A 17150-nucleotide genomic window follows, 5' to 3' on the forward strand; every position below is an offset into this window, starting at 1 on the left:
GTACTTTGCATTAAAACAAGGCAATGAGCAAGCAGAAAAAAACATTTCGCACATAACTTGAAGTTGTTCCAAAGTTTATGTGGTTTATCATAGTGTGATTTGAGTCATGATTATATAAAAGGACACGTCTGTGAAGATGCTTTGGTGGTAAAATATTAGATTTCCTACCATATTAAAAGCACCAATACGACAGTGAAAACTGCTTTAACAGAGATGAAACTCACACCAGACTATTATAATATTCTGTAAGAGAGAGAAGTGTTAGTGAAGACCAGCTGCGTGTTGAGTCTGTCAGGAACGAAGCACTAAACCATGTTTCCCACACTAATGTTACAATACTACGATATGTTTGGGTGCTATACAATTCACTATGTGAACACTTACACACATACTATATGACACAGACGACAATATATTGCACCACCATATAAGCAACAGGGTTAAATCCAAGGCGAAAGGTGGTTGGGAGATGTTGGTTGCCAATTGTTTATGGGATGCTTCGTTCACATAATAAGTTTTTTTACAACCATGTGTGTGTATGTGTGTGTGTGTGTGTCTTACTATGAAGCACAGTTCGTTCACTTGAGTCCATTGTGTTCCTGTGAGAGAACATTGAGTAAAAGGAGGAATTGCACCCTCTCTCACTCTGTTTGAGTGTGGGTTTGTGTGCAGGCGAGCACATCCTATTCCTATCAATGCTGATTGGCGCCAGTGCCTCTGTGAAACGTACGCCTTCAGACCTTCTGGGAAAAGACAACTATTAAAAGACCATCGTTGAGTCAGTCTGACATCGTGTTTGCTCTCTTCCACTTCCTCTAATTAGTGTGCGTGTGTGTGTATGTGTGTTTTTTTATACGTTTTATTTTTGCTATATGTGCATATAGCTGTGTTTCTTTTGTTTATCGGTCTGTCAATCTGTCTCAACTGGGTGTGCATAATAAACCAGGGTGTGTGTTTGTAGGTTCGTGTGTTTAAGTCTCACCATGTGCATAATTCATGAGAATTAATCTCTATTTATTTATTTTAATATTAATGAGAGGGTCTGCACTGATGAATGGGTGCAACAGATAAAGGAAGTGTGTGATTGTGTGTGTGTCCTTATTTTATTGGTTCCCTGTTGTGTGCAAATACACAGAACTATATGATTAATGTGAGAGGGGTGGGAGGATGAGTAAAAGCTAAACAAGGACACACAGATGTGATCATTTGAATGTCCTTTGGCATCAGTAATCGAGCTGAGTGGGTGACTGTGTGTCTGCCCGTGTCCTGGGGGTGAATCGGTGGTGTGAGAGAGGTTGTGTGTCAGCCCAACCTGGCAGATATCAGCTGCTGTTTTCATGAGGCGAGAGGTGGTGTGGGAAAACTGAGTGATGAAGACGAGGATGGACAAATGAACCAGTTGAGTGACAAAGGAAGGGAGTTATTAATCAGGACTAGATGAGGTTATTCATAGATGGATGAGTTTAATTAACGGATGAAATAATTGAATGAATGAGTGAAACTGTGAAAAGATTGCTTCATTAATAGACCTCTGTTTGATTTCAAAACATGTCATTGATTTTCCTTCGTCTTTTTGTGTCTCAGACAGAGGCTTAGGGGAAATAATTAATAAACTGTATGTATAATCGACTAATTGAATAAACAATACATTTAATAATCAATAAAAAATAATTGTTAGCTGCAACCTTAGTTGTGTGATATGAGAGTGTGTATCAAACATGCCTGTATGTGCTTTTGCAGCTTTTCCCTCGGGGTGTGTCTCTGTGTATGAATCGTGCATTTGTGTGTGTGGTCATGACTTGCCCTCAGGTGTGTTTGTGTGTGTCCATGTCTTCTTTGTGTCAAACAATATCAGTATCCAAACAATCATGAGGAAAGGTGAAGGCTTCTATTGACTTACAACTGCAGTGTGTGCGTGTGTATGTTTGTGTTTGTGTTTGTGTGTGTGTGTCTGTGGCTGTCAAGATGTGAGGACTCTGCCAGTGGGTACTCTGGCATCTAAAAGCAGCACAAACAAAGTGCGAACAGAGACAGCTACACGCTAAAACCCAACAGCCTCGAGGGCAGGGGCAATGATCCATGTGTGTGTGTGTGTGTGTGTGTGTGTGCTCTTGTACAGCCATCTTAGTGAGGACCAGTTTGAGTCTACAACCTACGGAGTGAGGGCATTTGAGGAAAGTGAGGACATTTGAGGAAAGTGAGGACATTTTGGCCAGTCCTCATATTGTGACCCCGTCCTTTAATGGACTGTTTGGGGGTTAAGACTTGGCTTTACGGTTTGGGTTACAATTAGGTTAAGGTTAGGTTAATGGTAAGGCTTAGGGTTAGGCATTTATTGGTTAGGGTAAGGGTCTAGGGACTGCATTATGCTAATGCGTGTATGAGAGAGGCAAAAGGAGAGGGGATGAGAAGGGAATAAAAAAATACATCTCTTTAGAATGTGTGTTCATGTCTTTGTTTGAGAATTCTTTTTTTCATTTCTGTATTATGTTGTATGATGTTTTGCTGTGTGTTTAGTTGTTCTCTCTCTCTCTCTCTCTCTCTCTCTCTCTCTCTCTCATTTCTCTGTGTGTGTTTGTGTGTGTGTGTGTGTGTGTGTTTGGAGCCGTCAGCAGGTTCTGAAGTGGGTCCATAAGGAGCCATTTGTCTTGAGGCTAGTTTCGAACCCTGTCTGCTCTCGTTACATGGAGAGCTCAGGGTGTGGGTAATTTTTTGTGCAGCTGCTAAATATCGGACAATGTGTGTGTCCAAATATGCTTAAGGAAAGTTCAGAGTGATTGTGCACCTCTACATATCTTTCTCGTGTGTGTGTGTGTGTGTATGTGTGTGTGTGTGTTGCGTGGGTGTTTTTGCCTCATGAGACACTACAGACTGGCGCTTGTTTGACTGGCAGCTAAATCTATTTATTCTCGTCTGCAGATTTATTTGTGTTGTTTTTCAGCAGGAAAACAATATGATTCCATATACTGTACCCTGAGTATATTTTCACTGTCAAGTCGAAAGGTAAAGGTTGGTCCTCTATAACAGGAGCTCTTACTCCTGCTTGACAGGGCTCAGCACCCTGCTGCCTCCATTGTCTAATCACAGACTCATTTACATCTGAAGCATCTGGTGAATGCAGCTCACTGCCTGATAGGGAAGGAAACCAGCAGCGTTCTGAAGTAGCCTTGTTTAACACCTCCAGAATGCTCCTGAGTGACAGACACAACACAAGCTTTCCTGAGCGTGGTGGTAGCTCAGTGACGCTGATTAGCTGACTGCTTTCCTGAAGGCGCAAATAACTTTTCAAACTAAGTAGAGCTTCACTGATGCATTGGTTGGTTGAGAAAAATTTGCCAATATGAGCTTTTCACAGACATATCAATATCTGCTTTCCGATATGTACAGATTATACACAATTTTACACAGTAAACAATGCAGAAAAGATCTACACAAAAATAGCATGGTTGTTCTCAAGTTCTACATATTTGGTTGCGTTTTCTTTTTCTTTATACAGCAGTTATTTATGTTAAATGTTATGTTTAAACTAAAATAATAGTATAATATTATAATAATAATATTTTCAAATGAATACTGGATATATGTGGTTAAATCATCAGATGTGGTCACTGATTCAGATTTGAATGATTCAGAAAAAAAAACCCATAGCCATGTATGTTTTGACCATTATTTAAATGTGGAGAAAGAATAAACTTGCAGCTCCTTTATTGAGGGTCTTTTGACACGTAACACTAACTAATTCCAAGCAGTTACCTGGCTTGATTTCTAATGTGGGTTTCCAATGTCACTGATTATTTTGAAATTAGCTTTTTGACTTTTCAGTTTTGTTGCTGTTCTTATTGATGCTCATTTCTTTCTTTCTCTAAACCCCCAGGTGACCGATGTGAGTTTGACCGGAGACAGGGCAAATGTGTGCCAGGCGTGTGTCGTAATGGAGGAACGTGTCGGGAGCTTTCAGGCGGAGGCTTCCGCTGTGAGTGCCCTGCAGGAGGCTACGAGCGTCCATACTGCACCGTCACTGCCCGATCCTTCCCACCCAAATCCTTCGTCATGTTCAGGGGCCTCCGGCAGAGGTTTCACCTCTCCCTCTCTTTAACGTGAGTAGATTTTAAAATGTTATTTCCTTCCTAAGTTTCTCTATTTGAAACTTCATATTGTGGTTTTGAGTTTTGCAATAACCCCTCCCTCCCGCCTGTCTTGGAGTTCCTGTCCCTCTACAAATAGACAGAAATCCATAACCACTCCTGTTTGATTCTCAGTCCTCTTTAATCAATTTATGTCATCTCCGGCTCAGAGATTGATCTTATTATTCTTGGTTTCTCCTCTCACTCTTCCCTCATCTGCCAATTTACTGGTTTCTCTAACGTCTCCTCTGCTCTCGCTCTTTCCTCTCCTCTTTTATCTCATCACGCTTGTACTCTCCTGTTTCAACAAAGTCTCTGAAGCGAGTATTCGATTTCTGGTGACCTCATGCTCTCTCTTTGACAGGGTCAGAACCCTTGTTATTTCTGCTATTTGACTTAGGTGTACAGAAAAGTTATCACATTACTGATGTTATTGTGGTTAGTTAGTGCATTAATGTAAGTTCAGATGAAACATATAATGCAGCTTTATGTTAAAAAATCTTCACTGAAATAGTTGATTTAGAAAAAAATATATATTTAAAACCAGTTTTGGTATCAGACATCTGCTTTTAACCTATTCAGAAGATTCAAACTGAAAATACTATTTGTTTTACCTAAAATGTAAATGTGAACTACATGCAAAGATATGTGACTGAAAGCAGATTTGCATGGATTTTATTTTGCATTTGGTCCTTTTATCATTACTTGGTGCACAACAGTCTCAAAGAGTATTTTTTTGTTTTAGATGAGTCCTCTTTTATACCAACATTTATTGGGTAAATGTGGGATTTTTTAAATATGGGTTAATCTGCTAAAAAGGTGATTGCCTCGTATCCCATTTCCCATAGAGGAGTTTGCTTCTGTTTTCCCCCCCATCAGGCGTCATATTGGACGTCTCAAATGCATCAAATGCACTGAGGCGCTCGCTCACCTCGCTGTCTTACTCATTAGTGTGTTCACCCTGGTGTCATGCTTTCAGCCCTTCTGACTGGAGCTGGAGCTGATATAAACCTGTCGACTGTCGATTGTATCCATTCCCATTGCAAACAAAAGCCACATGTTATTCGTTTTTTTGACCAGTGGGAAAGGAGCTTTAGATTTTGTACATGGAGATGAATGTGATACACATGTTCCTGCAGAGGTCAGTGATCATGTTCTTTGCCCCTTGACATACCGAGTGGTCGTCTAAGGGAGATCTGAAGTGGTTCTTAAGAGTGGTCAGGCAGAGCTATGGGATGGTTGCCATGGGTGACGTTATTTAATGATGGTTGCCAGGGTGATGTTGCCCATGGGGCTGTTGCTCGGCTTATGTGGCCACCTTGTAGTGGTTGCCATGAGACACTGTGGTTAAGTTATTCTAACTGACTGAGTTTCTGTGCAATGTTAAGGAACCTAAAGGTACAGGAATACAAATACCTTCAGGTCAAATTCTGTGGCTAGTTCAGAGGAGTTTTATTCACTGTGCAGTGGAGACAGAAGATCACATCAATGCGGTACTTTCAGAGCAAGGTCAGCGCTAAGTTCATGTCTGAACACACCCACATGCATCTTCAATGTATCCTGAGCTCTGATCTCTATTTTGAGGTGGCCTGGCACACATGTTACAATGGATTTTGCACTTAACGGGATAACGGGTTAACTTCAGGTTAAGTTCATTCACTCCTTATGAGGGTAAATCACCATGGTAACTTGTGCTGAACAGCCAACCTGCTCCCTAGCAGGTTAAGTTGGAGACAAGAGATCAAGCAGTCACTGGCGATCACGTGAATAGTGCGCATAGAAAGTGTTGACTCATGTTTGTTATGCTGTCACTCAAGATGCCAAGCCCCTGTCGGGTGACAGTTAGTCTGTGCATTTACACATGGTCACTATAAACTATAGTTAATTTTCAGCTAAAAGAAAGTTCTTAGTCACCTTCGTTGTTCATTGCATTCTTCCTGATTCCCAGGGCATCCTTTTATCTCCAACGAAAAACAGCGAAGGCAAGGCCGCAGAACGGCCGTTGTTCTCGGCTCACTGATTCTATGAGGAGTAGAAAGGGTCCAATTTGACAGCTCCACCCCTGCAGCCGCCTGTAGTTCACATAGGCAGATGAAGTCAGCTGCAGTCAGACCAAGAACATCTCGAACAAAACTGAAACCAAGTCTGAACGGGGCCTCTATCTACATTAGGGGTGGTTTCTGGTAAATTCTATTCACGTGTAAGAATATAATCTTATAAGTAAGAAGGGAGAGTTTACACACAGGTATCTGTTAGTTAATGAAAAGCACTTTGTCTCAGCACAGCGCTTGCTGTCATGAGAAAAGCAGGAGCTTAATCAGGATGCATAAAGAAAAGATTAAGAGATAGAATATAAACTGAAACTATTTTTGGCAAATGTTGCATTGCAAGCCAGCGGTGGTAGCTGATTATTCAAATTCCCAAAAGTGGTTTGAATATTTGGTCGACAAAATAAATAAAGTTCTCTTTTCTTTCAACATCTATAATCCAGTTGTCCTTGGGGAGGACAGGGATGTAGCTGAGCAGATACTGAACAGTATTTTACAGGACTGCACTGCTCCACTTGTTCAGACACATTTAGTCGACTGGCTCCACAAAAGATTAGGTCCTGTCTTGCTCTAGGGCTCCATGTTGGGAGAGTTGTCTGTAAAGGCAGTGAAATACTTTTCATTTTAACCATTGATCCTGTTAATGGGAAAAGCTACTTTAATGTTATCTTGTCACTAATTCAGTTGTGTCTGACTGTAGATGTGCGTTACTCTCACAGACTGGGGTCCTTCTTCGCCTGAAACCAGTGTTAAAGGAGTTTCCTGTTTACTGTCCTTGCCTTAATCTTTGCTCATGTGACTCACTTCCTCCCAGAGCATTTTATTCCTCTCAGCGTTTCATTTCCTTTCATTGAATTTATCTGATTCAGATGTTTTTGCTGTTATATCTCTGCCTGGGAAGGTATGATGGGTAGTGAGGCTCTGTTGTGCAGAGCAATGACAGTATAGTCATGTCTTTACCGGAGAGTGTTGGTATGACGGTGTTGTTTATCATGGAAATCTTCCATTTCCTCAGTTATGTTTGAAATTGTCTCTTGCTGCTCAGCTAAAGGGGCTCTGCGTGTATACATGATTTAACATCATTAAGTTTATTGCTTTCAGGAAAAACTTGTCACTTGATATTATTTTTTCATTTGCAGTTCTGTGCTTTCACATATTTCATTTCACAAACAATGGGCCCACTAACTGCAACAGACATAATGTATAAGATATGCTGTATTGCATTTATTTACTCTTTATTTATGGCCCCTCTGCATCTCCACTTCACTGACTCCTCTCACAGACTCCATTTACTCTGGCAAAGGTTACATTATTTTCCAGCTATTTCTGGCGGCTCGAAGAGATTAGATCTGCATACTACAAGATAGGAAAGCATGTTGTTTGAATCATAGTGGAGCCATGCAAATAAGACACATGTCAGCTGTTGAATAACCCAGTGTTTATTTTAATCAATAACAGCACTCTCAGATAAGCAGCAAAACATTGTCACGATAGAAATGACGATAACTTGCCCTTTTCTCCAGTACATTTCCTCACACTGCTGTATTGCAGCCACTTATCTATTTTGACCAGCCGCAGTGATCTTTGCAGAATGTTTTAAGCCAAGGATGTAAAATGCAGAGACTCTTAAATCAACAAAACAGGAATGAATTGGAACATTTCTTCAAGGACTTGGACTTAAGCCACCAGTTAATAAAACGGAGCAAAACATTGTGCAGCCTTCAGCTCCAGGGCTGCTCCTCTGTAGCTGAACCTGACCTCTATCATCTGTAGACCAGCAGGGTGGGTTATATCCAATCATTGACGGAGCTAAACCAGAATAACAATTTCCTGAACCAGCAGGTGTCAAGTGTAACTGTTTAGAGTCAGTGCACAAATAAAGCATTTATATTCTCAAGAAAACCTCTTTTATATCCAAATCTGCAGGTATTTTAACACGGGTAAACCTGCTATACAAATGGGCTTGACTCCTCTCCTATTGCCAGAAGAAGAAATCGGTTTTCAGTACTTTTTAAAGTTAAGGAATTTCTAGCCCCATCCGATGCTTTCCATTATAAATTTATTTATAAAAATATAAACATATTATAATTGCATGACTCTGAGCAGCTGGAGGGAGTGGAGGGCTGTAGCATCATGGTTAATCAGTTCTTCTGCAGTTTGAATTCCTCTTTCTTTCATTTTAAGCTTCGCCAAGGTCAAGCTTTGTATCTACTAAGCCAATAAATTGACATACAATATTCTGTAAAAATGTACTCTACAGTTAACATATGATGAATCTCATATTACCGACAGTATTTTTATCAATACTATAATAATATTTTATTCTTTTTTATGTGAATTAATTCTTTAGTTTCGCCACCCTGGAGAACAGTGGTCTGCTCTTCTATAATGGACGCTTCAATGAGAAACATGACTTCATGGCCTTGGAGATACAAGAAGGACAAGTGGTGCTCAAATATTCCACAGGTAGGGTATCTGTTTGTGTGTGATTGTATTTGTGCTCCTATAGAAAATGGAATGGTTAATGGACTGTACTTATATCGCACTCTTATCACCAATCGAAGTGCTTAACAGTACAACTCTTATACACCCATTCACACACACACATTCATACAGCACCTCTATACATATAGATCACATGAGGCACAGCTGTCGGTTGCATTTTGAGATTTCAATGCCAAGACATGCAGACTAGAGGAGCTGGGGATCAACCACTGACCACCTGGTCCATGGACGACCTGCTCCTGAGCCACAGCCACCCATGGTCCATACTGTCTTCATATAGAGAAAGCCAATCTTTAGCGTAACGGTTGCCGATTAAGCAAAATTATATTAAATATTAAAAACCCAGCTTGGGACACTAAATAACATAACATATACAGTGCTTTAAGATGAATGTACAATGTACCGTACAACACAGCGTGTACTTTCAGGTTTATCTGTCCCCCCATATTTCCAGCATTCTTTATGTTTTCATCAAATATAGCAGTAGCTGGTGTACTGCTTTAAAAATCTCACTTGAAGCTGTAAAACTGGGAGGATATGAGATCAGCAGTATCATCATTATAATATATTTAACCTATAGGCTGTTTATTCATACTCCATCTAAATGTGTTTTATATGCGGTGGTCTGTAAAAACAAATAGAATTAAACTTGAGCCGCTATAAGTGGATTTTAATAGAAATCCATTCCATCAGCGTAACTATTACTTGCGGATGTTTTGACACAAATGTCCTCCCTGCAGGTGAATCATCCACTCAAGTGAGTCCCTTCCTCCCAGGGGGCGTGAGCGATGGGAACTGGCACACAGTTCACATCCACTATTACAACAAGGTGGGTTTACGTCTCAATTTGTTTGTGTGTCTGAGACCATTTTGATTTCTGATCTCACATTTTGTGTTACCGATCTGTCTGTTTGATCAGTTATCCTTTGAAGTTTGTTGTGATCATTTTTCCTTCTGATGCATCAGCGGATTCGTTTCTCAGCCTTCACACCAACAAAGCAGTTTCAATTAAGCTGAGGTCTTTGTGTGTTCATGGCGTTGTGTGGGCGTTTGCTTTTCAACACTTTATTCATGCATATTCGCCACACATCTCCTTTAATTTTCTTCATGTTCTTTCATTTTCCTCAGCCGGCTACACGCTATGTGAGTATGAGTGTGTGTCAGGGTACACATACACCTCCTTCCATCCACCTCTTTCTTTCTTTTTCTCTCCCTCTATCTTTATTTCCCCACCAGCAGTCAGTTAGTGAAGAGCGAGTGTGTTGTCAGTCTTTTTCATGCATATATTTACTTTTGTTTCTTGTCTTACTAACTCAATTTCCCCCCCTTTTCCTTCTAACAAGATATGCAGTGGCAGTGTAGATATTGATCTTTGTCTGATGTGTTGATGTTGCTTGGTAAATGACTGCAGTCCTATAAACTCTAGATATAGTAAAGGCTATTCTATTTCTTGCATGTTGTCGGGTGTCACAATGTGTCTTGTTCTCTCTGAGTCTGTATTCAATCTTGAATGTGTGTGTGTGTCTGCAGCCTAAGCGCAGTATGAGTGGTGAGGCCCAGGGTCCGTCGGATGAGAAGATTGCTGTGGTGAGCGTTGACGACTGCGATACCGCCTTGTCGCTTCGCTTCGGTACACAGCTCGGAAATTATAGCTGTGCAGCGCAGGGCAAACAGACCAGCAACAAGAAGTGAGTTAATCTTTCTTCCACCTCTCTCATCTCCTGTCTTGTCTTTACACTGTGTTTTCTTTTAATTGTGTTGACTGGAACACATCTGAGAAATTGCCCCAACAACAAGGGTGTTTCTCTGAAATGGTTGACGTCAATGATTAGCCCATGAAAAAACGGACTCAAAGCAAGCTTAGTGGAAGAAATGTATTCAATTAGATTCTGTGGAGTACATTAATGCGTTAAATCTCTGTCACCACCATGGCAGCAACGGAAAGACTCAGACTGAGTAATCATTGACCCCGAGCTGTGAGTGGTGTTTGCACAGGATGTGCTAAGTTCTTTGCAGAGACAAGTTTCATTAAACATCATCTGTGACTGAGCAGAGGCTTAACAGATATTCAGAGGCAGTTTTAACGGAGTAGAAAACCAATAGATCTGGTCAGTGTCAGTGCGAGGAGCAGCACACAGCACAGGCAGCCCGTGGTTGCTGCATTACAAGTACTAGTGCAGTTCAGCCTGTTTGGAATGGGCTGTGTGTTTGGCCTGTGGTGATGCTGATTGCAGCTTTTCGGCATGAAACATGTGAAAAAGACCTGCAGTAGTTGAGCTGCGGCAGGTGAAGACTGAGGCTGCTGGACTCCACAGAACCCTGAAGCTCCTGCACAAGGAGCTGTCCACCTGTTTATTAAGAGTTCGAAAAAGTAAGGTGAAGCTTGACTCAGTATGCAGATCCCCCCACTTGTTTTTGCAGTCACTTTCTTTGATGAGTCCCAGCCGCTGCCGCTACAGAGCGCTGCTGGCTTGTTTCTTCATATTGTATTAAGCGTTTTCTGTGTCCAAATTGCACCAAATGTAGTTTCTTGTTTACAAAAACGTGGAAGTGCACACAAGTCTGTAGCATAAAACTGATTTTGTTAGTGTCTTTGCAGTTTATATGTGGACTGATTTCTCTTTTAGAAATAACACAATTTATTTAACACCAAAAATTACTTTATAGACATACACTTGTACTCGTACAAATACATTTCCACACTTTAGTTGTATGTTATGTATTTCTTCTGTCCTGGAAGGATTCTTTCCCGAGAAACTCCATGTTTTTTTTTCTGCTCCAGGCTCCTTAAGAAGACATGTATAATAGCTCTAGCTTGCTATTTTGTAAAAGTAATTGTATTTTAACACAGAGCAACTAGGATGTAATGTTTGTGCCCATGTCTACGCAATTCTTCTGAAGAAAACTCGGTTTTGCACACTAAGTATTTCTTTAATTCAGTAAGGTTAAACGGGGTTGTAAGCTCATCGCTGTTTTGAAATGGAAAGTATGTGCAGCACACATTTTAATACAGATTTACGGAGTCTAATCTGCTTCCTGCTAAAACTCTGGCTGTTGCTTTTGCGAAGGATTTTCAGCAGATGTCAGATCGGGCTGATGAGGTGATGCTAGAGCAAATCTGTGGGGACCTGAGGCTTTAAGGCGGAGAGAATGTTTGACGTCTTGATGCTCCTTTACTTCTGCCTATATCTCTCTGATGGGCGTGCAACTAATTCTGCTGAGTGTTAATCTTAATTTATTTTCATTACTCTCCGCTACTTTTTCTCAGACAGTTGAAATCCACAGCATTTCTTTACAAATAACTTAAATTGATCTGACTCGACTTTGAAGTGTCTGTTCTATTTGACCTTGTAAAACTTTTGTAGTCTACTCAGTGTGTTATAAATATAGATGGATATAACACACTGCATTCACACACATGCACATAAAAAGCATGGTGTCGTGACAGCGTTGACACTTGGCCTCGTCTGTGTGAGCTATAATCACGGCGGCCGTGTTCTGTCAGCGCTAAGTGAGGCTGAGAGAGGAGGAGACAGATCAAAGACGAAGGCCAAAAACTAACGTCTCAACACTTTCCTCCTCCGTCTCTCCTCCGTCTCTCATTAAAAGCTGAAGCTCCTCTCGCTCAGTCTCGACATCCTCTTTTCGTCGACGCTTTCTGTTGATTTTCGCTGTAACTCGCTGTTAATCTCTTGTTTGTTTGACTCCAGCGCCTTTTGTCTCCTGAGCTTCCTTCGATTTATATTCCACAGCAGCTCATTGGCTCGGTACATGCATGTGTCCCCAAACTGAGCTAAATAGAAGAAAAATACCTAAGCTCTCGGTGGTGAATAAAAAGCATATCATGCTTTCAGAATGACAACACTGACAACTGCTTCTGTCTCCTCGGTTTTTCTCACACTTCCAGTCCCTTAACTGTTATTTTCTTCATATTCCCCATGTTTCTTTCTCTCTACACCCATCCTCCATCTGTCTTGTCATCCGCCTTTACGCTCACTCTCTCCTGATATTCGCTGTAACTCACACTTAATCTCTTGTTTGTTCATCTGCCTCTCTGGCTGTCTCCACATTTCCCTGTTTGTTGATGCCAGGATTTTTTTTCTTGCATTTCTCTTCATTTTAATGTCTGCGACTGCTTTCCCTGACGTTCCATCACACCTACCTCCTCCTGTCGCTGGCTTTCGTTCTCATTTCTCCCTCTACCTTCTCATCCACCTTTTCCTCTTTTCTCCTGATAGTTGCTGTAATTCATATTTAATCTCCTGTGTGTCTCCTTTCCTTTTGCATCTATTCAATTTCTCTTTTTTCTCCTGCTGTTTCTAATTGTATCCTCAACAGTATCATCATCATCATCATCATCATCACCACGTATCTCTTCAACATCCTCTTTTATTCACTGAATCTTGTTCAATGTGACATTTACCTAGGGTGACATATTTAATCTCTGGGTTAGCTTAATCCCTTTTCCTCTCTCATACCCTCTTTTCATGTTTTTCCTTTCCTGGCTCCTTGCGTCCCTCTCCTCCCTCCTCCCCTCAATCATTGAGGGATAATCCTCTATTCCCTTTTTTCATTACTTCATCCTCTGCACCTTATTTACTCTTCTTCTCCTTGATCTCCTCCCCTTTCAGGTCTCTGGATCTGACTGGTCCGTTGTTTCTGGGTGGAGTCCCCAACGTGCCCGACAACTTCCCCTTCGCCACCAGGGAGTTCATCGGCTGCATGAAGGAGCTGCACATTGACAGCAAGCCGCTGGACCTGGCCGGATTTATTGCTAACAATGGAACAGTTCCTGGTCAGCACTGCAAATTATATTTAAAAACATGAAGGATGAAAAATTAATAACATTTATCAATTTCATACTGACTCTTTAGCCCATTAAGTTATTAGATACAAATTATTGTAATCAGTTGAAGAACCTCTGTATTTATTGAATTTGAATTTTCATTGATGACACATGACTGTTTAAGATAGCGTTTAATGTCCTCTTTGTTTATTGTTTTACACAGATGAACCTATATTATTTAAATATTTAAAATTCAAGTACTATTTTAAAGAAAAAAACACAAACAACCACAGATTGTCACGCGATAATATTCAAGATTCAGTTGCTCTGATATGCACATTGTTAACTAAGAAACATTTTATAAGGCCGAAAGGTTTCAGTGTCTTTACTTATCATCTAGTATTCCCGCTATCACATATCATGGTGACACATTTTTGAAAAGGTCATTGATGATGTTTCTGTCTCTGTTGCTCCTCACAGGCTGCAGTGCCAAGCTCCCCTTCTGCAAGTCCAACCCCTGTCAGAACGGAGGAGTCTGCACAGTGAGCTGGGAGACGTTCTCCTGCGACTGTCCCCTGGGGTACGGAGGGAAGGACTGCAGCCACGGTGAGACGCTGCATGGGTTCATTCTCTTCCTGTGGTCACATCTACTCTCCTGCTGTGGTATCATTTGTGGTGATGAGAGTGCAGCGAAATTGCTCTAGTCTTCAGTGACATTACTCTAGTCTTCAGTGGTTCTTTGTTATCCACGCATTTCGATTTTTTTATCCCTGCAAACTCCACAAAGGTCCCAAACCAGATTTGAACCAAGAAGCCACTTGTGTCTCTCAGCTATTTATCACAATAACAATTTTTTTTTACATTTACGAGGACAAAAGCTAATATAGTCCAAAACGGGCAAGACAGAAATACAAATTTGTATGTAAAAGCAAATTCAACAAATATAGAGACTGATAATTAACATGATATTGTTCGGCTCTATACTTACCCTCCCTCTCACCTTTCACCTCAGTGATGCCACACCCCCACCGCTTCCTCGGTAACAGCGCCCTCTGGTGGGATCTGAAGAACGACGTGACCATCTCCACGCCCTGGTACCTGGGTCTGGTGTTCAGAACGAGAGCACGAGAGGGGACGCTGCTACAGGCTCAGGCTGGCCAGTACACCAGCCTGCTGTTCCAGGTACACACACACACACACACACACACACACACACACACACACACACACACACACACACACACACACACACACACACAGGCACAAACACACGCAGGTGCCTGCTCCGTGATGATGACTTCAGCTTGACATCGACATCACGTGCTTATGACAAACACACACAAGAACTCAGAAAACTCATCTGTAAAAGCATCTGCTGACTGTAGCTGAGACACGATCCAAATCCGACAGTAGTCAGTTAGTAACACAACCAAACAGTCGGCTGAAACAGAGAAAAGACAATCTAGAGAAATGCAGTTTTGTTAAAATCCTGGCACACTGGAATACTTATAAACACCAATCAACATCCAGCAGGGAAATGAAAGCTGGAGTCTCTCTGTGTCTCTCAAAACCGACCTGTTGACATTGTCCACCATGGAGTGCCACATTTATAGCAACTGCACAATATGTCAGTGACAAATGGAAACTGAAGGATGACATAGAGAGACATACTGCAGCCATGTCGTTCAATTCTGTGCTAATGACGTCTATGAGTTGTCTGTTGTCAGAACGGACATCAAGTTCTGTGTGAAGCTTGTTGTAAAGCATTTGCTTCTCCTGTTATTTTCAAACCATCGGTCATCATGACGACGTCGGCGGCGTCGGGTAATCACCACCGTCAACTTCGATTTCATCACATTACTGTTCATGTTGAAGTCATCCAACCGCCAACACACATACACAATAACGTTCAAAATGAATGGTGAGGGTTTTGTATATTAACCAATTAGACATAGATAATCATCAACTAACTGTCGGATCACACCAGGGATAATGGTGCGTCTGAAAACAAGGCCAAGCTTCTCATCAACCTGTTGATTCCTGTTTGATTGTTGTCATTGCCTCTCTCCCTCTCTGGCTAATGACATCTCTGCCTGTCACCGTCACCAACAGCCCGGAAAGCTTTAGCTCCACTAATGCTACAAAACATAAATGGGAGCACCTTCGTCCTCTTTTTTTCTATTATTGTTCTTCATTTGAATGCTGCACATTTTAAGCCAAATCTGTTCAGGTAGCACTGTCGTGTGTAAAATGCTATGTGGGATTCTTAATGTGTTAGCAGGGGTCATGTTGATTATGAGAATTATATCTCATGGTTGATGTGATATTGTTTAGTTTTTAATACCAAATATTCTTCTACATCTATATAAGACAAACATCTAAAGTTCTGGAAATCTCCTTCAAAATATGTGTTGTTTAAATTTGTAATGTCCATCTGAGTTCAACCTGCCAAGACAAGAAACACACACAAACACACACACACAAACACACACACACACACACACACACACTGAACAGATTACATCATGTTTAACCTGTTTTCATGTATTCGTGTTTTCCTTTGTGTTTTTTCTCTGTCTGATTCTGTGTTTGTGTTTGTGCACCTCTTCCTCTTCCAGGTGATAAATGGTCAGCTGGTGTTCTCAGTGACCCGCGGTTCAACCAGGCCGGTGCGTTTGCGGTTGGATCAGGTTCAGGTGGCAGATGGACGGTGGCACGATCTCCAGCTGGAGCTGCGAGATGTTCGTAGCGGCCGCGAGACGCGATATGTTGCCACCCTGCGGCTCGACTTTGGTCTTTATCAGGTAAAGTGTGCGTTACAAATCTTGAAGGGAAGGTTTTTAGGACAAATGTTCCAGTGATTAGGCCTCAATTTGCCATGTGGACTGATACAGCGGAAACTTTAAGTGCAGTCAATTTAACTTAAATACAGTAATCGCAGTATTTTAACACGTCTAATTTGCCCCGAAAGCACAGATGACAAATGAATAACTAGGATTTCATCATCTGCTTCACTAAATCAATCAAAATCAAAGACCTCATTTATCATAATAGTTAATTTCCTTGTGTTCTTTTGTTCCAACACTTCCCAGAATAAATTCACAACTTTAAATGAAATACGTTCCGTTAGAAAGAGGTAGGGGGGGGGGCTGTGATGTGCTGATACTCTTAGAGACAATTTATTCAGTCTTATCAACAGAGAACTCAAATTAGAAGCGTTTGTGCTCCCAGAAACTTAAATTCTGTTGGCTCTTCAAAAAAATGTGTCATGAAAACAATGACATTTGGCAATTTAAATTAAATAAAGTCAGTTTTAATCTAATCAATGTCATAATGAGATTCCCATTTGTATTTTGTTTAACCTACTTGTCTACTTCAGTCTTTAACTGTATTATCCCATCACACAATTTCCCTTTTCTGTGCAAAGACATTTACAATTTCACACACTGTGAAAACACAACACGTTCACAATTTACTCAGATTTATAAACCCTTTTTTCGGACGTAATCCTAGTTTTCCTAATATCACATTTTTTACCTTATAACGACTAGCAGTGAGTTCTATCTTCAATATGTTCCTTCGCCAGGCTATTTCCAAAAGAAACACACTGAGTAAATGATACAGAACACATTTTAAATATGAAAGTATTAAACATCATCACTGCCAATTAAACAGTAATTACCTTTG

At 41.0% G+C, this 17150-nt stretch overlaps 1 protein-coding gene across 1 annotated transcript in view; it reads left to right on the forward strand.

The window, feature by feature from the left end:
* The window catches only part of celsr3 (cadherin, EGF LAG seven-pass G-type receptor 3), a 95908-nt gene that overhangs the window by 36994 nt on the left and 41764 nt on the right, over positions 1-17150 (forward strand). Inside the window, exons 4-12 of the mRNA XM_061075260.1 lie at positions 3875-4097; positions 8523-8638; positions 9418-9506; positions 9806-9820; positions 10208-10365; positions 13309-13472; positions 13944-14069; positions 14476-14645; positions 16082-16267. Coding sequence (XP_060931243.1) covers positions 3875-4097; positions 8523-8638; positions 9418-9506; positions 9806-9820; positions 10208-10365; positions 13309-13472; positions 13944-14069; positions 14476-14645; positions 16082-16267 — 1247 coding nt within the window. The remainder of the gene's footprint in view (positions 1-3874; positions 4098-8522; positions 8639-9417; positions 9507-9805; positions 9821-10207; positions 10366-13308; positions 13473-13943; positions 14070-14475; positions 14646-16081; positions 16268-17150) is intronic.

Source organism: Limanda limanda, chromosome 7 (assembly GCF_963576545.1).
Source record: "Limanda limanda chromosome 7, fLimLim1.1, whole genome shotgun sequence".
NCBI lineage: Eukaryota > Metazoa > Chordata > Actinopteri > Pleuronectiformes > Pleuronectidae > Limanda > Limanda limanda.